Here is a 20,620-nt window from a genome sequence, read left to right as displayed (position 1 = left end):
GGTGTCTGGTCAATCTCTTCTCAATGGCAAGGTTCCCATATTTGCAGGGCTTTGATTAAAGAAAGAAAATATGCTTTGGTAATTGAATCCCATGGTACAAAACCCAGAGGAAGACTATTGTCAATCATGAGGCAAGGAGTTTATAAATGAAGGAAGTGGAGTGGATGATTTCTTTGTTTTTCTACCACCTGCCCCCAGTGCTGGTGATATAACCCAGGATCCTGGCATGTTCTAGACAAGTGCTCTACCACTGAGCTATAAACCCAGCCCAGAAGGAACTTTTTATATGATATTGGGAATTGAAACCAGGGGTGTTCTACTGCTGAGTTACATCTCCAATTTTTTTATTTTTTTAGACAGAGTCTTGTTATGTTTCCCAGGCTGACCTCAGACTTGTGATCCTCATGCCTCAGCCTCCAAAATCACTGGGATTACAGGTGTGTGCCATCATGCCCAGCCATTTTGGAATGGCTATAGAGAGGTCTCTAATCTCAACAAAGCAGATTAGATGTTCATTTGGAAAGGTAGCATCTCACTTTTGGCAAAGGGATAAATATGTGGGGTTAGGACCAGGCGTGGGGTGTGCTACAGGGAAATGGAACACAACATATCAAGTTTTGTTTGAATCCTATGAGAAAGCTCTGTGTCATGAGATTGGAAATGGGGGCATGCTCATTGTTGCTAAGAGTCACCATGAAACCCAGCAGAATTTTCAGCAAACTGTTGCATAATTTGCCTCATGTTTCTGCAATAATATTTCATCTTATTTATTGAAAGAGAAAGCACAATTGAGGTCTTGTCACCGTTGGGAATCAGTGAGCTTTTGCTTCTTTCTCTTCTATATCTTAAATTGCTTTGATATTTAGAGAAATGTGATTGTAGATATAAGACAGGATCTAAGCATCCTGGTTTTTTTCCTCTGCAGAAAAACACACACACACACATACACGCACGCCCAAAAGAAAAACAGAAATCAAAAACACAAGACACAATTACTGAAGAAGAAATAGAAATTAGAGCTGTTGGACTGTCCATGTTGGTTTTATCCACTAGTCTTTCAGTTTCCTTATTGTTTGTCCCTAGTTTCTACTTACTTATGTTTGAGTACACTTGTTTTCCCTTTTCCTGTTTGGTCACCTCCAAGGAGAACTCTGAGGCATTTCCATCTATTTCTACTTCTTGTTCCCTGAGAGGTGGTATGGTCTAATATTTAAGTGTCTAATTATAGGAACAGAGTTATTAGCCATGTAACTGCAGATGAGTTGCTTCTTATTCCTCCTCTCCTTACCTGCAAAGGGAATGTGAATAGTCCTATGTCATAGGGTGGTCATAAGTACTCCTTGAGGGAATATAGTAAAGCACCCAAAATCCATGTCAGCTCTGTCTATTATTATATCCCCTGTCCTCACTTCTTTCTACAGATCCTGTACAACTCATTATCTACTTGGTTATCTTGACTTCCATGGGACACAAGTGTATTTTAAAATACACAAACATGTCCATGGGGAGACATTTTCTTGGCTGAAAATCCACCAACCACTCTGAAACCAGTTCCATCTGCAATTGTGTGCACTCTGTTACACTTCAATCTTTATTTTTTTCTTGGTACTGGGGATTGAACCAGGGGCACTCTACTACCAAGCTACACTCCAAGCCCCCCCCCCTTTTGTTTTCAATTTTGACACAGGGTCTTGCTAAGTTGTCTAGATTGTCATCCAACTTGCCATCCTCCTGCCTCAGCCTCCCCAGTCCCTGACACTCCAAGTGGGTGCCACTACATCTGGGTCATTCTTAAACCTTGAGATTGACTGATGTGGAGCAGAGGCAATACATGTCTCAATGACTGAAATGATGCCACCACCCTTCTGTGGAAGCTCTACTTAATACCACCCAGCTAAGCTTTCAAAGATATGTGAGTAGTTAGTTGCTTGGTTGACATTATTAACCATGTTAGTGATAAATTACATTTTTGACATTATAATAGCATTCTAAACAGAGAACCAAAAACACAGAAATTGACAGATGTACAACATGAACCACCACATACTCTTCACCAGTCTTTGACAGCTGTGAATTCAGTTTTGATGGTTTCATCTTGGCGCCTTCCCGCTTCTCCACTGTCCATACAATTTTGAAGTAAAACCTCATTATCAGATCATTTCATTCAAAGATATTTCAATAAGTCTCTCTGATACAGTGTTAGTACAGTCTGGCCTGTGGGCCAATCTCTTGTTTTATAAATAAAGATTATTGGAGCAAAGCCACACCCATTTATTTTCCTCTTGTCTATTGCCTGCTTTCCCAGACAGGAAAGCCCAAACTATTTACTGTTTTGCCCCTTAAGAAAACGTGTACTGACCTCTGCTTTAAAAGATAAGCACTTTGCAAAACAACTAAAATACTATTATCACACTTAAAAGATTAAAAATAATTGACTACGCAGTTACTTAAAATTGTTTAGGACTTTATATTCTTTCAAATACCTTCATATTTGTTTTTTTCTTTTTTTATGCGGTGCTGGGGATTGAACCCAGGGCTTTGTGCTTGCAAGGCAAGCACTCTACCAACTGAGCTATCTCCCCAGCCCCATATTTGTATCTTGTTTGAATCTTACAACAAGAGGTAGAGAGGGACAGCCTTAATGCCATTTATTTTATTTTATTTTTCATTTTTTTTTCATACCAGGGATTGAATCCAGGGCTGCTTAACCACTGAGCCACATTCCCAGCCCTTTTTTTTAGACTTTATTTTGAGACAAGTTTCCCTAAATTGCTTAGAGACTTACTAGGTTGCTTGAGGCTGGCTTTGAACTCATGATCCTCCTGCTTTAGCCTCTCGAGCTGCTGGGATTACAGGCATGCGCCACCATGTCCAACACTTAATGTCATTTAAATCCCTTGTATGTATGACCTTATGAAAGGCAGGTAGCTAATAAGCAATATGAATAGGCTTCATCTCTGATATATTGTGATGAGGCAAAGGGAAGCTTGAATTTTGCAGTATGGGAATGATAAATTCCCTGTGTATTCCTCAGCTATTTCATTTTAAGAGTATTCGACTGAAGAACCTGGTATGGGATATATATTTCAGACATGACTTGGAGTTAATTTAAGGTGAGCCTCTTTCAAGCAGTAAAAATAACAGAGTTTTTATACTGAGTGAGAGTTCCCACAGAGCCACTCTGAGTTTGAAGTGCCATAGTGGCATTTGGAGAAAAATCTATGGCTAAGCCTTTATTCTACCATCTTCCTTAGGAGAAGATGGTGTGTCATTTTGTAATCCAAAGAAAAAGGGTAAAATGCAAAGTTTAGATTCACTTTAGTTACACAAGCACCTATAGTTTAGCGGTGCATCCTGGCTATTTTGTCCCATAAAGCTGCCTGGACATAAAATAAAATCTGGAGTTTCTCATGAGAATCCCGATGGCATTTTTATTGGTTTGCTCATAAGAAAATACTCTACCTTTGAGAAGAGAATTCAAGAGAGCATATAAAAGTAGAAAATAGTCACAAAAGTCCAATTACACTTCAGAAATTATAAGAACATTAGTTTCCATTTTTATATGACCTGAAACCCACTGTACATTCAAAGGTCAATTCCAAAGTAGCTTCCAGATGGTTTCAAAGGAATGCTCATTTATGCTTATGAAATTGCTTTCTTTAATGAAATTATAAAAATTTTCCTAGTCAGGCAATTAGCTCTTTGAAAGCAGGGACCACTGCTTTCTACTCTTTGTATTTTCAGGACCTAGAACTGGGTCTGGCAGGGAGTGGTACTTCGTGTAAGTGGTGTTGAATGGCTATATAATGACAGCATCATTATTTACTTAGATGTGAATAAAATTGCATTTCTAGTAACTAAAATGATTCTATCAACTGAAATACAACTTGACAGTGGAGAATCCTAGCAGATACCATGTAAACCAAGTGATCAAGGTTAACATCACTACTGATAAATCATATGGAATTAGATACCCTGTGGCAGGCTGAATAATGGCTCCCAAAGATATCCAGGTCCTGAACCCCAGTTTCTATGAATATGTTCTCTTAAATGGCTAAGGGGACTTTGCAGACACCGTTAATGATCCAGACAGTGATTTTCCTGGATTATCTATTTAGGGCCAGTGCATCACAAGGATCCTTGAAAGTGGGAGGCAGAGAAAGATTTGCCCACAGAAAAAAAGGCAATGTGACAATAGAAGCAGAGAATTGAATGATGTGGCCACCAGCCAAAGAATGCTAGGGACCACCAGAAGCTGGAAGAAGCAAGGAACAATGCTTCTTAGAGACTTCAGAAAGAACCTACCCTGACAACTCGAATTTTGCCCTGTAAGGTTCATTTTAGACTTTTGGGATCCAGAATTGTAAGAAAATAAGTTCCTAGTGTTTCAATCCACTAACTTTTTGGTAATTGGTTATAGTAGCAACTAATCCTTGATAGGATGTGATAACAAGGGCATTTCACCTGTATGGTTTTCTCCCCCAAGTCCATATCCCCAATGTAATCATGAAATTATGTCGGGCAAACCCAAAATGAGGGACTTTCTACAAACTACCTACCAGTACTCTGCAAAAAACAGGGAAGGCAGACATTGTCACAGGTAGGAAGAGACTAAGGAATCACAGTGGTTAAACACCATGTGGTATCTTGGATTGGATCCTGGAACAGAAACTGGCAGTAGTAGACTAGAAGGCCAAAGAAAATCTGTATTTCGGATAATAGTATTGTATAAATACTAATTTCTTAGCTTTGTAAGATGTTAACAACAGAGGAAGATGAGTGAAGGGTACATGGGCAATTTTCATACTGTTGTTACAACTTTTCTATAAACCTACAATTATTTAAAAATAAAACATTTAAAAAGGGATCCATCTTAGCAATGTGTTTGTCTGGTTAGTCATCTGTTACTGGAGGTAGAAATAAGATGGGGCTGAGGATATGGCTCAGTGGTTAAGCACCCCTGGGATCAATCCTTGGTACCAAAAAGTAAAAAAATAAAGAAAGAAAAAGAAAAAGAAATAAGACAGGAATGTATGTGCTGCTGGGACTTTCTAGGCAGGAGGAAGAAAGAGCTGGAAAGGGATGGTTGAACACAGAGGGACAGTGCCACTCTTGATTGCCTTCAGTGTTACTGGGTAGTACTGATGACTCAAGTTTTCCCTGGGCATGGGCAAGGGGAAAATGACCCTGTATTTCATAGATGGAAAATCCACAGCACAGGAACAAATAATGTTCATTAAATTTATTTGACTTGCCCAAACTCATTGAGCAGATGTTGAAATGGATTATAAATTATTTGATTTCCAGATATATAGTGTTTGAGCAAGAAGGCTCAGCTCCTAATATTTTAAACATGCATACAGATAAGAATCTTTGGTGTTGCTGGATGACAAATGGATTTTGGTCACATAACTTTTCTAGGTTTGACCATGCTTTCCTTCCCCTCATACTCCAAACACTTGAGTTTCAACTCAGCTTTATAGCTTGCCTTTTTCTGATCTTTTCTGCTTCTTTTGTCTTTTTGGTGGTTTATCTTTCTTCCCCTTCTCCACCCATTCTACTGACCAGGTATGATCTATTGCTGCATAACAAATTACCATAAAGCAGTGGTTTTTAAATGACAAACATTTATTAATTCACAATCTCTGTCAGGTAGGAATTTGGGAATGGCTCAGCTGGGTGGTTCTGGTTCAGGGTCCCTCATGAAAGGTGTCAGCTAAGGTTGCTGTCATCCAAAGGCTTGACTGGGGCTGGAGGATCTGCTTCCAAAATGACACACTCACATGACTGTGGACAGATTTCAGTTCATCACCATGTAGACTTATCAATATGGATATTTGAGTGTCCTCAAGACATGGCAGCTGACTTCCTCCAGAGCAAATGATCCCAAGGAGCAAACTGCAGTGTCCCTCGCTATCTAGTCTTGGAAGTTACACTGTCCCTGTAGTCTCATTTTGCTTGCTAGAAGCCAGTCAGCAAGTATAATTCACATCCAAGCGGAGGGAAATTAGACTCTGTCTTAAAGCAATACATACCAAAATTGGAGAATATACTTTAAAACCACCATACCAGGTGCTCTCTTGGCCTCCTGGCTGATGGAGAATGTAGTCTTCTCTCCAGGATTCCTTTGGACATCCATATTTACTCCTGCAACTTGACTCTTTATCCTGGAATTCTCCCTTCATCTTTCTCCTAAATTTTCAAGTCTGTTGAAAAGCCACAGAATGTTGAGAACAGAAAAGGGAACTTGAAATGATCCCAGCATCTCAGGATCTGGATAGAGTCATCTGCCTTGTTTGTTCCTGCTACAGCACTAAAATTTGACATCTCTGATTCTTCTCAAGTGAGGGTTGCTGCTATCTTTTTAGCAGCTTCTCAACGGCACTGTCACAAATCTAATGAAATCATGCTTAGTACCCACTGAATTTAACCACATGACCCTCTCAAAGCCTAACTTCATTTGATTCTCCACAAATGTTTTTGCTATACAGTTAAACTGTGTGTCATTCAGCTTTCTACTTCTGTGGATCCTCTTAATTATTTACTCCTCTGCCTTCAGATTTCATCTCTGAATTCCACTGACTGACTAACACGCCCTTGTTCAGAAAGCAAACTCAGTATAAACCACACTCAGCATTTTCCTCTAGAGTTATTTCCTTCTTGTCCTTCTTTATTTTCTGAATGACAAACCCTGAAAATATGACCATCCTGGGCTTCTCCATTGCCTGTATTCCCCACATTTGTGATGGGATTCTTGCCTCTGTGTTGTGGCAAAAACACCTGCCATGTAGCTTGGGACAATTCTCAGTCATTATCAGGGATATTAAAAAATTCCAGTTCAGTGGTTCCTAATTTAGCTTTGAGATTCTCCAGTTGCTGGTTCCATTCTGAACTTGAGATTCCAATCTCCGATCTGTTCCCAGTACCTGTCCTGACTTCCTTTTCTTTTCTTTGTGGGGAGGTCCTGGGGGTCACTTGACCACTGAGCTGTATCCCCAACCCATTTTATTTTATTTTGAGACAGGGTCTGGCCAAGTTGCCCAGTCTGGCCTTGAACTTGTGATCCTCTTGCCTCAACCTCCTGAGTAGCTGGGATTATAGGTGTGCACCACCATACCCAGTCAAAATTCTGTTTCTAACAAGCTCTCAGGTCATGTCCATGCTGCTGACTGAAGGACCACATTTTGGATAGCAAGAGCCCATAGCATCAAACTCTTAAATATGTTTCTTTGTTTACTGTCTTTCTCCTCAGAAAGGCCAGAACAAGTGCTGTCATGTTGTCAGGATCTTTAAATTTCACAATGCCTACATTATTGGTCCCCAGTATAATAGAGTGCTAGAATCCCCTGGGCACCTAATGAAAAATACTGATTTCTTGGGTTCTATCCTGGAGATTTCAGCTCAGTAGATCTGGGGTAGGACTGCAGAATTTATATTTTTATAAAGCACCCCAATCAATCTCAGTGACTACTTTTTAAAACATTGTATTTTATAGGCTAAAGTTTAACCTGAAACCTCAAATGCAGTCTTACCCAGCAGATCCAAGATCTCTTATTTCTTATTTTCCCTCCCCTCCAAACCTTTGCTCCAGGAAGACTATCTCGAAAATAGATCCAGAGTATACCCTTCTCTTTCTTGTGGTTCCACTTTCAAATTCTACCCACTCTGTAGTTAATCATGTCTAATTCATTCACATTGTTGCTTCACCAAGCTATGGGGGAGAGACTTTGTCTCTGCTCTCTTCCATCCCATTGAACTCACCCACCCTCTTCAACTTTATCAAGTCACTGCCCCATCTCCATATTAAAGTCACAGAAAAGCGACTTTTCTGGAAAAATGGAAAATGTGATTCTATTGGCTGAAATAAAAGTGACATCTGGTCCCCAACACATAAAAGAAAAGATGCTGAGTCACCCTCCAATTCTATTCGGAAACTGGAGTCCCTGAGGATAGGAACTCTTATTATACTTGTTTCATGTCATTTTCGCAAGTCACCAGCTTTCTCATAACTTGCCACTAAATACAAAGCTAAGCAAAGGCCAGAGTGTGTTTGGTGCTCTGCAGGAAGGTGACACACAATGGTAGAGATGGAAAGAATCACTATAGCTAATTAGTGGAAATGATATCAAAATTCTCTATTTAGCCTTTTAAAACATCCTTGAGCCCAGAAAATATCAGGTGTCAAACTTCAATATACCTTCACTCCTAAAATACTATGAGAACATTCTATAGTGGTGTGGAACACGGGACACTAACACGAGCTGTGAGGAATCAACATCTATCAGCATCTGCTTAACTTACATGGGAGGAAACACTAATTGCCTATTTGGGTTTAAGAACTGAGACTGACTCAGCACCCAGAGGTATCTAAAGAAATAAAGAAAAACAGTTTCCAGAAGTCGTCTTTGTGAACCAAAACTCTATACCAAACTTCTTAACAAGAATGCAGGATCCATCACCATCTCACTGCCAAACATCAACTCAACCTTTGAGACCAATTATCACCTTTCCTGAAGAAAACATAGTTACTGCATTCTAGAAAGGGCATAGGTTTCAAGAGCTGCTGGTGTACACATCTTCACATTATTTTTCTCAGCCTCCAATGCAGTGTCTGGCAACTGTAGATATTAAAAAAATTTCTTTCAAATGAATGGAGGAGTTGTTGATTCACTAGTATGAATGGAACCCCTTGCCTATTGGTCTGAGAGCAATCACTCTTCTGACCTTTTCCAAAATAAACCTTTTCCCCCCATCCCAAAGTAATAATTGCAGTAATAGTAATAAGCAGCTAATATTAATTGGATACTTACTATGAGCCAAATGCTATTCAGTTCTTTTTTTTTTTTTTGTACTGGAGATTGAACCCAAGGGTACTTTACCACTGAGCTACACCCCCAGTCCTTTAAGTACTTTTAATTTTGGTGGGGGGACAGGATCTTGCTAAGTTGCTGAGGCTGGTCTTGAATTTGTGAACCTCTTGCCTCAGCTTCCTGAGTTGCTGGGATCACAGGCATGAACCACTGTACCTAGCACTATTCTGTCTTAACAGGAATCATTTCATTTAGCTCCACAAATTATCCCCACTCTACAGATGAGAAACATGAACCTTAAGATACTCACTGACCAAGGTGCTAAATGAGGGAGTCCACATATGGCATCATTAAGTCACACAGTTGGCAACTGATTGACACCAATAGGCTTCTGATTAGTGACTCATTACTGATGAAGCTAAGCTCCACTGAGAAGCTTCCACCTCTAGCCATGTAGCATCAGTCTTCCTGCTGCTGGCAAAAAGGAGTCTTTCATGTTTATAAAAGAAGCATGGCAGCCATCTTGCTGTTGTAACCTGCCACCAGAAATGTTCATGACTACACTCTTGGAAGCTTTCCTGGTGGGCCCTTGGAGTGTAACAAGTACAAGTTTCTTTATTCCTAATGGGTCCTGGGAAATGAGACCTTCAGTGGCTTTCTGTCATGTACCTGGAAGAACTGACTTCACTTAAGTCTTGAAGCTATACTCTTATGATACATTTAGAAGTTGTTGGCTAAAGGTCTAAGCCTGATTCGGATAATATTTCCATAATGAAGTCATCCCTACTATTCCTTTAACTATAACTTATTTCTTTCCACTACTCCATCCTCCCCACCAATTCCTTGGGAGAATCTGTGAATCTTTTGTAGTTCTTTATTTCCCACTCAGGGCTCAAGAGGAAATTTGCTATAAAACAGCAATGCATTCAATTAAAAAATGCAAATAGCTACATCAAAATGCCAATTCATATAATTTTTAGATCAGATGAGGGGAAAAACGCACATTTTTCTGGAAAAGACTATTGATCTTTGAGAGTTAAGGATACAGCTGGTGCCCTGGTAAAGGGAACAGGAAGGACTTGGCAAATCTCCAGGAAAGAGCATGTGTGCATTGTGCTTCTGGTCTTCCCAGATGTCTGTCTCTGGAGGTTCAAGGTGTGAGTCCTGTGTATGTTTCTCAGTAGCAGTCCCCTTTCCAAGAAGGCTGAGCAGGACAGCTCACACAGGTGCATCTCTGAGATTTTAAATCACAGACCTCCTTTTAGAGCAACCCTAACATGCCATTCTAAATGTATCAGAAAAGGTGAAAAAATGGGCTACGAGCCCATCTGAATTCATGGAGATAGTATGGGAAATATTTCCAGCGCTTTTACAAAGTGCTGGCAACATTCATTAAGCACCTACCATAGATGCTGCGTGCTTAAAAGAGAAGCCAAAGGTATCTGTTAAGCCACGTAAGAACTGTGGTCTGCTGGTTGGTTCTCATTTGGAGAGAGCGGGCGACTGGGCAGTGATCGAAGTGTCCAGCAGGGGGCTGGCATTCTCTGTCTATACGTGGTTTGATTCCTCTTCAGAGCCTCTGCTCAGGAGAGCTGCTGTTTGCTGGTGAAGCCGGTGACGTGCAAAGCATCCTGCCTATAGGATTTGAGACTTTCCCAGTGCAGTTTTTTTCTACCCACTTTAAACCTTCAGGTTCTAAATATCAGGAAAGACAGGAAATGCAGTGTGAAAACAGCAGGCCAAAAGTTCTTAGTTAACTGTAGCCCCGGAGTCTCAGAGTAGGATGGAGGTAGATAGAGCTGAGACAGAGTGGGCTTAATTCTAAGCCTTTCTTTGGACTGAGTTTTTGTGGTTAACTTACTCAATTGAGATATACTGCACTGGTTACCCAAAGGCCAGAGCAGTACCAGCATCAAAATAGTGACAGTTTTGAATACCATAGTATCTATGCATTTAGGGTATTTTTATTAAAGAAGATAAAGAGGCCAGAATAGATCTTATCCTCATCTTCACCTAACTGTAGCATCAAAAGTTAAGAAACAGCATCTTCAGGGCACTTTTAGGTGAGAAGAAGTCTAGAAATGGATCCAAACAATTGTTTACTTCTGAACTTGAAAGTGGACAATTTCATGAACTGCAGTGCCTCCAATAGCAGCGTGGATCTCCCTGTGAATGATGACTGGTTCCACCCGGGGATCCTCTATGTCATCCCTGCAATTTATGGGGTTATCATCCTGATAGGCCTCATTGGCAACATCACTCTGATCAAGATCTTCTGTACAGTCAAATCCATGAGAAATGTGCCGAACCTGTTCATCTCCAGTCTGGCTTTGGGAGACCTGCTCCTCCTGGTAACGTGTGCTCCTGTAGATGCCAGCAGGTACCTGGCCGACAGATGGCTATTTGGCAGGATTGGCTGCAAGCTGATCCCCTTTATACAGCTAACCTCGGTGGGGGTGTCTGTCTTCACATTGACGGCACTGTCAGCAGACAGGTAAGCACTGGCTAAAAGTTGCATGCTGTCCCGGGGTGGTAGGTGTTTCAGGAAATGAACTCCCATGTCATGACAGATGGAGCTGTGTGCAGAAGGGGAGTTCGTTTAAGTTTTATTCAAACTCAGATTCCCTGCCAGGTATGTTTTTGTTCTGGGAATTACTTCTTGATTTTGACATGTTGGTTTATGAAAGAAAAGTGAGTGAATGGTAGAGACAGCAGACAAATGAGGGGGAAAAAATCTGTGAGCATTAAGATTGAGGTGCATTTTCTGGAGACCAGTTATTACCTTTTCCTAATTTCTCCTTTCCTGCAGAATTAATTGGCCAGTGAGAAAGATGATCATGCCCCATAGTTTCAACCTCAGGTAGCAATTGAAAACCTTCAGAGAACAGAAAAGTCTCGGGGTACTTCTTCAAAATATTCTTTCAGAAATAACGAAGGGGAGAAAATAAGCCTCATTTCTTTGAAATTTATTTCCTCAGACAGTTTAACTTTTCTCACAGCTGATTTTGTATTTGGCTTTTTGTGACTGAAGAGTTGTGTGCTGCTTTTTCTAAGTCTCTCTTCAATGGAATTGAGCAGTCTTGATTTTCTCCCCCCCAGAGAAAGTTCCGTTCAAGACTGACTCCTAATTTTAATATCTTTATTGATATGTACTGTCCTTGGGGTTTTTCAAGGGTGGGGGATGAAGAGGGAGACCAGCATAGAGTTTTTATTCCAGGAAACAGACATATTTATAAATGGTATTGCTTGTGTGATCACACTGCATAAAAATTTACATTTCTTCCCTCTTTAAAAATTCATTTTCATTCTTGAACACATATCAAACTTCTAGCTTGCTAAAACGAAAACAAAAACTTGCTTGAATTCACAACTCAGGAAATACCTGCTGGTTGTTCATAGAAATTACTAAACATACCTTATGTATTTCTGGCTTCTGAAAATTGGACACAGCATAAACTAAATGGTCAAATACAGAAAAATGATACAATGAAGTAGACTATACAGTTTTATCTTAAAATCAAGCTATGTTATATGTTAAAGAAACCTGGGACTTGGGAGTACACCCGAAAAGGTGTGGAAACAGCCTTTAAAAGTTTATACTCTGAAAAAAAAAATGTCCCACATTTTAATACATGTGGCACTGGAGTCTCATTTTGTAGAGGAACAAACAGTCCTCAGGTGAGCTGGCTTTGTTGAATAATGGACAAATAAAGATAGTATTATCAGTGTTTGTAGACATGTGTTTATACTTAGCTGCCTGAAGTATGCTGCTCAGCACGCAGGACATTTTCAAAGACTGAAAAAGTAATGGCCCAGAAATGAGGCCCTTGCGCCTACTCCTTCACTCACTTTCGTCTTTTTCTTACCCTGCACGTTTGTGCACCAGGTACTAATGGCCACAGACAGTTACAGTGTTGATTCAGGGCCGGCAAAGTTTGGAGCTGGCAGAAGCTGGTGTGGCTGGTTACGAATGGCCGGGAGCACTTCAGGATGAGGGTAATTTTCTTGATGGGAAAAAGAGATTTTGGTTTCCGGGTTGCTGAATACAGTGGTACAGATGGTGTTTACTGTCTTCTGGGGGAGGGAAACAGAGAGGAAAGTGGGGGCACAGAATGCAAAGATGCAGCTGCAGGGACCTCTTCCCCGGAGTTTCAAAGCAGACCAGGCTCACTATCAGCAGAACGAGAAAGCTCTTTCCAAAGCTCATTGCACATGTCGGCAGCTGCAGTGTGTCCTCAGTCAGTTTATAGTTACTCTGTGTCCTTTCCAAGTTCAGAAGTGACTGTGAGCTCCCATGCAACCAACTTTGTATGTTTGACTGAACTTAAGAAAGCCGTTGGGTCACCTGGATCACAGGTAGTACATGTAACTGGCTTCAAGGAGAAGAATGATTACTGAGCTTGTTGAGGAATAAAAGACTGTACTTGCCTATTTGTCTTGTTTCTAAAACCTTGGAATTCTTTTAGTACTAGGGATGGAACCCAGGGTGCTTAACCACTTAGCCACATCCCCAGCCCTTTTAATTTTTTATTTTGAGACAGGGTCTTACTAAGTTGCTGAGGCTGGCCTTGAACTTGTGATCCTCCTGCTTCAGCCTTCTGAGTCTGGGATGACAGGCATACGCCGCTGTACCCAGAAAGCTATGGGATTCTTATTACAAGCTTGTGAGGTTGCAGTGCAAATATATTCTGTATCTTTTCTTCACAACAATATGTAATCTATATACACAGTAAACTGAACAAGTTAACAGCTTGATATAATTTTACATGTCTATATAACTGCATAATCACTACTGGATTGAGATATAGAAGAGTTCCGGGACCCCCAGAGTGTCTCTTATGCCCCTTTCTAGTTAATATACCCCACAGAGAGACAATTCTGATCATAATCATTGGATTATTTATGCCAACTCTTTAATCTTATATAAATGGAATCAGAGTGACTATTCCTTTGTGTCTGGCTTCTTATGCTTATTGTTATTTCTGTATTCATTGTCATTGGTGCATATGATAGTGGCTTGTTCTCTTTAATTGTGTGTAGGTTTCCATTGGATGAATATGCCTCAATTTTTTTTCCATTCTAATACTGATGGATACAGGGTTTCTTCTGGTTTTGGGTTATAATAATCTGGATATTCTTATGTATGCCTTTTGGGGGATACAGAGTATATGTCTGAGTATGTAATGCTGGGTCCCAGAGACATACATTTAGTAAACATTGTCAGTTTTCCAAAGTGGTAGTCTGTATTTGAAAGATTGGTAAAGGGGTTTAAAACCATACAAATTTCTAAATCTACTGAATCAGAGCTTCTAAGGTGTGACTAGGACCTGTGCGGATAACCATCCATCACTGCCCTCCGTGGATTGGCAGGCAATGCCAGTCCTCTCCTTCCCCAGGTCTACTTGAGTCTTTGTCAGGATGAGAAGAATAGCATTTTTCTAGAAAAGGTCATGTCATTGTCTCTGTGTCAAAGGGAGACTTCAGGCACTCCCAGAAATTGAAATTCTGGGATTTGCATAGCTGGCTAATTGCAGGTTTACATGCAAGTCCCTTTAACATTCCCTCTCTCCCATGCTTTCTGTCCTTACACACAGAAAATGTCCTCAGACACATAGCCTCACTGACTCATTCCAGAACGCTTTCTCCTTTCTTAAGTGTAAGACTCTACTCCTCATCCCATGTTGTGTATGGGCTTGGATGAGCATCAACACAACTGCATTTTAGACGTTTTTCTGCCACTACTACCCAGATGAGGAAGTTGGACCAAGTCACTTAACTCTCTGACCTTAGTTGGATCATCCACAAAATGATGGAGTTGAGCTACATTATTTCTATGATCCCTTCAAATTCTAAATCTTGTGATTTATATCTATCATTTTGCTTCATTCAGAATCTGCCTCTAGCCTTCTCCTTAAAGTCCTATGTTGGATCATTCTAGCCCAAATTTCCTGGCCCTTTTCTAAATATGAGTCTTGTTATCTGAGACACAAATCATTTTGTGACATGTTTTATCTTGCTGTTTTGAAGTATTTCACTTTATTTGTCTTTAAGAAAAATTCTTTCATATATTCATTGCTTTAAAACTTTAGGTAGATTATTAAGAATTTTGAGGGTAGAGATTTCTTATATATTTCATTATAGAATTCAGTGTTGTGGTTATGCCAGCCACATGTGAAGTGGTTGGCAGCCACACGAGTCTAGTGGCCATTCTATTGGACAGCACAATATGGAACATTTCCATCACCGCAGAAAAGTTCTACTGGACAGGGCAGAAAAGGGTTTGTTCTGTGCCTTGGGTTCCAAATCTGTTTCCCAGGATCCATGTTTGCTGCTTTCTCTCATGGAGAACGTCAGGAATTCCTCAGCTATCAATGCCTTCTCAGAGCTCAGGCTCTGTCTGTGAAAGACCTTCTATTGAAGACACCCATGCAGGAAGAAGGAGGAAATCAAGAAGCCCAATACCATCTTCAGTCACAGGCTTGGGGAATTCAGGCATCCCATTGATGAGGTTTTGAGACTTGCTGAAGAATAAAAGGGGAAGGGTCCAATTTCCAGGTCTGCACTGTGAACTTCTTTCTGATCTTTCCATTCTCTTTTGCTGGCCCTCTTCCATCTATTATCCCCCTGTCCCAGAACTTGCCAGAACAGACACTGAGCTATCCAAACTCTTCTCTTTGCCTCCCACATGCACCACCAGACTTTTCCCCTCTCTGACCTCTTTTTCCCCTCCCTGATGGTTAGGCCTATTCTCTAAAGTTGGATTTTTCTGAGGCTTCTGTTGCCTCTGTGGAAGGAAAATCAACTCAAATCTCCCCTTAGTAATGGAGCTACCGCAGCTGCTAGCAGACTCTGGGTGTGATCAGAAGGTAGGTGCCATGGAAGTGGGTTTTCCCAGCAAGGTTGTGTCAACAGGAGTGCAGGGAAAGAGAAGGGCAGCACAGAACTTTGATCTTGTCTCTCACACATTATCTTTTCAAGTGTCGGGCTTTTATGTGATTAATTAAGTATCGTTTCTGGCAACTTAATATGCATGAAAGCAAAAAAAAAAGGCACAAACTTGATCATGAAACATACAGAGTAGCCTGAAAAGGACTCCCTAGTGAGGTTTTTTGAACTGTGCCTGTCAATAACCCTCCTTTAAAAATAGACCAAATTTGCATTCTTGCACTTATAAATCCTCCTGGTGTGTGGGGTTGCATAAATTCTCTCTTAATTAAAACACATGTTTTTCAGAACAAATAATTAAAAAAATATTTCCTCCATTCCACTTTTTTTTAACCTCCCAGCAATAGAACAAGGGACTTTGAAGAGGTTCATTTACATGCCAGTCATCTCCTGTAAGAGGTCTTCCTTGACCACTCAGTTTAAAAGAATGACCAACACTATTCCACCCTCTAGTTCCTTTTTTTTCAGATTTATTTGAGTGTCATTTATATACAGTGAATCCTAAGGTATCTTTCTATGAAGTTTGACAAACTACTCAATCACATCACCACCACCACCAAATCAAATCAAGATAGAGAACATTTCCCTCACCACCCTTCACAAATTCTCATATGTCCTTTTGTAGTTTATTCCCTTCTGTACCCTCTATTCTTGGCCACTCATCTTATTCAGAATGTCACAGAAATGATATCATGCAGTATCATTCAACTCATGTTGTTGCATATATAATTAATCCACATTTTTTTTGCTTGGTAGTATTCCATTGCATGGATATACCACTTTGTTCCCCAGTTGATGGGCACTAGGGTTGTTTTCAGTTTCCTGTGATTATGAATAAATCATAAACATTCATATACAGTTTTCATACAGGTGTATATCTTCATTTTTCTGAGGTAAGTATCGTCCAGAATTATTTTCTTAAGAATTATTTTCTTTATTTTTTTACTGTCTTCCACCACTGGAATATAAGCTCCCCAAAAGTGGGAGACAATCTCATTCATGAATATATTCTGACACTAGAATAGTTCCTAACCTGTAGTGGGTGCTCAATAGGTCTTTGTTGAATAGATCAACTGATGGATGCAGGGAAGAAGGAATAAAGGAATGAATGAATTCTGATAGATCTACTAGATGAACCAGGAATACTGGATTTTGGTCTGTGATTCATATAGTTCATTTTCTTTGATAGTTAACAGCCTTAGAATAATGTTTCTAATCACAGATGACAAGAGCTAATCTAGGTTTTATGAAAACTGGGGGTACTTTTTAAGAAAAACCAAGTAAAATTATGAATAAAATGTTAAGAAATGGAAGTTTAGCCTTGTGTGGTGGCACATGCCTGTAATCCTAGCAACTCTGGAGGCTGAGGCAGGAGGACTTCAAGTTTGAGGTTCGAGTCCGACTGGGAAACTTAGTGAGACCCTGTCTCATATTAAAAGATAAAATAAAAAGGACTGGGATGTAGCTCAGCAGTAGAGCACCCCTGGTTCACTCCCCATTACTGCCAAAAAAAAAAAAAAAAAAAGGTTTTAAATCATTTAGAAAGCATACATCAGATTTAGAAATTGCAATTCATTATTAATTTAAATAAGCTCATAAAATCCAGAAACATCACAAAATCCAGAAGAACAACATAATATCTATTAAATAACTGTCCTACTTGTTTTCTTAAATATTTTGGGTTCATCATCATTTGTCTCTCTTTAATTGGATCATGATTTGGTAATATTCATCTCTCTCTCTCTCTCTCTCTCTCTCTCTCTCTCTCTCTCCCTCTCTCTATGCTAAGTATGGAACTCAGGACCTTGCTAGGCAAACACTCTACTACTGAGCTATATCCACAGCCTTTCTTCTTTCCTTCCTTCCTCTTCCTTTTGTGTCTATGTGCAAGCTGGGGATTGAACTCTGGGTCCCATACATGCTAGGCACACAATCTACAATTGAGCTATACTCCTAGACCCAGTAATATTCACTTCTATGGAGAAATTAGAAGGATATGTCAGTCTTCTTGAATTTTTATTAAAATTGGCTTTTTATTAATGAGAGGTCGGAAAAATGGTTTTCAACTTCATACCTCATTATTGGTAATGTCATATAAATATTTAGGATTATTATCAAATTTTAGAAAACCATTATCTTAGTCTTTTTTTCTGCTGCTATAACAGAATACACAGACTGGGTAAATTATAAACAATGCAGGTTTATTTAATTCAAGGTTCTGGAGCCTGGGAAGACCAAGAACATGGTGTCAGCATCCTGCAAGGGCCTTCATGCTGTGTCATAATATGGCAGAAGGGCAAGTAAACTTGAGTGAGATGCAGAGATTGAAATGGGGACTGAACTAGGTGTTATAACAATGTGCTCTCATATAACTAATCTGCTCCCGCAGTTGTGGCATTGATCTGCTCAGAAGCGCAGAGCTCTCATGACCTAATTACCTCTTAAAGGCCTCACCTCTTAACACAGTATGGTGACAATGACAATAAAATTTCAACATGAGTTTTCAACACTCAAACCATAGCAAGTACTATCCTGTTTTTTTCCTACATGGGCTGTAAAAAATTAGAGCATTTCAAGTTTTCTTGTGCCATGAGTAATCTTAAATTCTCATTCAACTGATGACACTTATTAACCTACTTAGCCCAGATGTCTTCACATTATGAGCTTTTTGTTATCTTCATCAATGTTGTTTTTTTGTGGTTATGTACAACACAAGTGAATTTATATGAATATATTTGATATTTGTAACTTGACTCCAGGTTCCTTTCCTATAAATGCAGACACTGATAAATTCAATTCTACCTACATATTTAAATTTAAATCTACCATCTTATTATCTGATTTTTATTGTTCTAACCCTTTTTATAATTTTTTCTTCCCTTCCTACCTATGCCTTTGTTAGTTACCAAGCTCCTCTTAGTATTCTTTTAGGTACTATTCTAGAGTTTATAATATGTACCCTTATCTTATTAGAATCTTCTACATATTAGAACTTTCCCACTTGCTGGACAGTACAAAGTTGATAGGACACTTAAAATTCCCTCCTACTTTTTGTTTGCTTGTTGTTTTATTTGTTCTATATTTTAATTCTCTCTGTATTTTAAAACCCACACAATGTTATTTTGATTATTTGTACATACTTTACATTTACTCACATGTTTACCTTTAGATTTAAATTTGGATTTAGGTGCATTCACTTATTTACCTTTACCATTGTTCTCTGCTCTTTCCTGCATCTCTGTGGCTTCATTGAGATCACTTTACAGCTACCCAAATAATCCTTTCAGTATTTCATTTAGCATTAAGTTTCATGGTGATACTTTTCTCAGTTCTTGTTTTCCTGAAAACCTCTTTCCTTCTTATGCTTTTGGAGGATATTTTCACTGAGCATAAAATTCTAGGAGGGCATTCTTATCTTTCAGCACTTTGAAGTTGTCATTCATTGGCCTCTGACTTTCTCTGTGAAGTCAAATATCAGTTTTATTGTAGTTCCTTTTACAGTATTGATCCCCTCCCACCTTGGAACTGATTTAAATTTTTTTCTCTTTAATTTTTGGTTTTCAGTAGTATTACTTTGAAGCACATAGGGTTGGTTTTCTTTGTATTTTTCCTGCTTGGGGTTCATAATATTACTTCAGTCTATGGCCTGAAGATTTTTAGTCAGTTTTGGAAAGTTCTTAGTTATTTCAACTTCAAATATTGCTCCTATTACATTCTCTCCTTCTTTATGCTATCTATCTACATATAAATAAAATAACTACAGGTTAACTCTAATCTTTTAAAAATTTTCCCCCTGTTGTTGTTTTTTTCTTTTATTAAGGCAGGTAATTTCATACTAGTATAAGGTCTCTGTCATTGAAAACAATTTTAAACACAATTTAATTTCACCATTTTGCTATGTCATATTCATCTTCTACTTCTTTTTTGTGCTTTAAATGCTTTTTTTCTCACTGTACTCCAGTCTGGCCATTTTCAGTTCACTAATTCTCTCTTTAGCTATGTCTAGTCTGCTAATGTGTAGTCTAACATGTATAATCTCTATGAATCTGTTTCAATTATTTCTTTTTTCCCTTCATTTTTTGGTCATTTTATTTTATTGCTTGGTATGCCAGGCAATTTTTGTTTGAATGTTTAACTTTGCATTTGAAGAATTGTAGATGATTTGAGGCTCTAGATGATATTATCTTTGGGAAAAGATGAGTTTTTGCTCTTGCAGCTAGAAGGTGGTAGGATAGTTGACTCAATCAAAGACTGAGTAGGTTGGCAGCTAGGGGTTGGTTGGTTCTCCTCTACTAATAAGGTTTACATCTTTGGGCATCTTAATTAAAACCTAGGGTGTTAATCTAGGATCCTTTACTTGGTGGTTCCTGGACTCCACTTACTGTCCCTCTTCATCCTAAAATTTCTAGAAACTCTGTTCAGCTCTTAGTTTCTATCCTACTGCTTGAAATTTGTAAATGCCTTCAAGGGAAAATGATGCTGAATAGCAGCTTCATGTCTGAGCTTCCTTTCTCTTCAGAATTTTGGCTTCTTGTGTAGTCATTACCTTGTGTTTGCCTTGGTGATTTTCTGATGTTTTCAAAGAGATTTTTTTTCCTGAACTTTTCAATACAGAAGACTTGGTCAGCAATGAGCTAGGTCACCATTATCAGGAGGGGATAATCCCATACCACCTCTCTTAAACACCTGATCTGCTGCCATTGAAAACTCCACACATCTCAGTTCTTTTGAAGAGGAGTTTGAAACTACCTATTCAGGCCTGTGGGATCAGCCTTCAGAGCCTCAGATGATCTTAGTGATTTAGAGCCAGGGAAGTGAGCTCTGGCTAACTTCAAAGTGAGTAAGTGAGAAATTTCAGCTGATGC

At 39.3% G+C, this 20,620-nt stretch overlaps 1 protein-coding gene across 1 annotated transcript in view; it reads left to right on the top strand.

The window, feature by feature from the left end:
* Positions 1–10,458: 10,458 nt before the first annotated feature.
* The window catches only part of GRPR (gastrin releasing peptide receptor), a 37,590-nt gene continuing 27,428 nt past the window's right edge, over positions 10,459–20,620 (top strand). Inside the window, exon 1 of the mRNA XM_079123236.1 lies at positions 10,459–11,304. Coding sequence (XP_078979362.1) covers positions 10,892–11,304 — 413 coding nt within the window. The 5' untranslated portion in view covers positions 10,459–10,891. The remainder of the gene's footprint in view (positions 11,305–20,620) is intronic.

The sequence above is a fragment of the Sciurus vulgaris genome, assembly GCF_902686455.1.
Source record: "Sciurus vulgaris genome assembly, chromosome: X".
NCBI lineage: Eukaryota > Metazoa > Chordata > Mammalia > Rodentia > Sciuridae > Sciurus > Sciurus vulgaris.
This window is presented reverse-complemented; position numbering and strand designations above follow the sequence as displayed.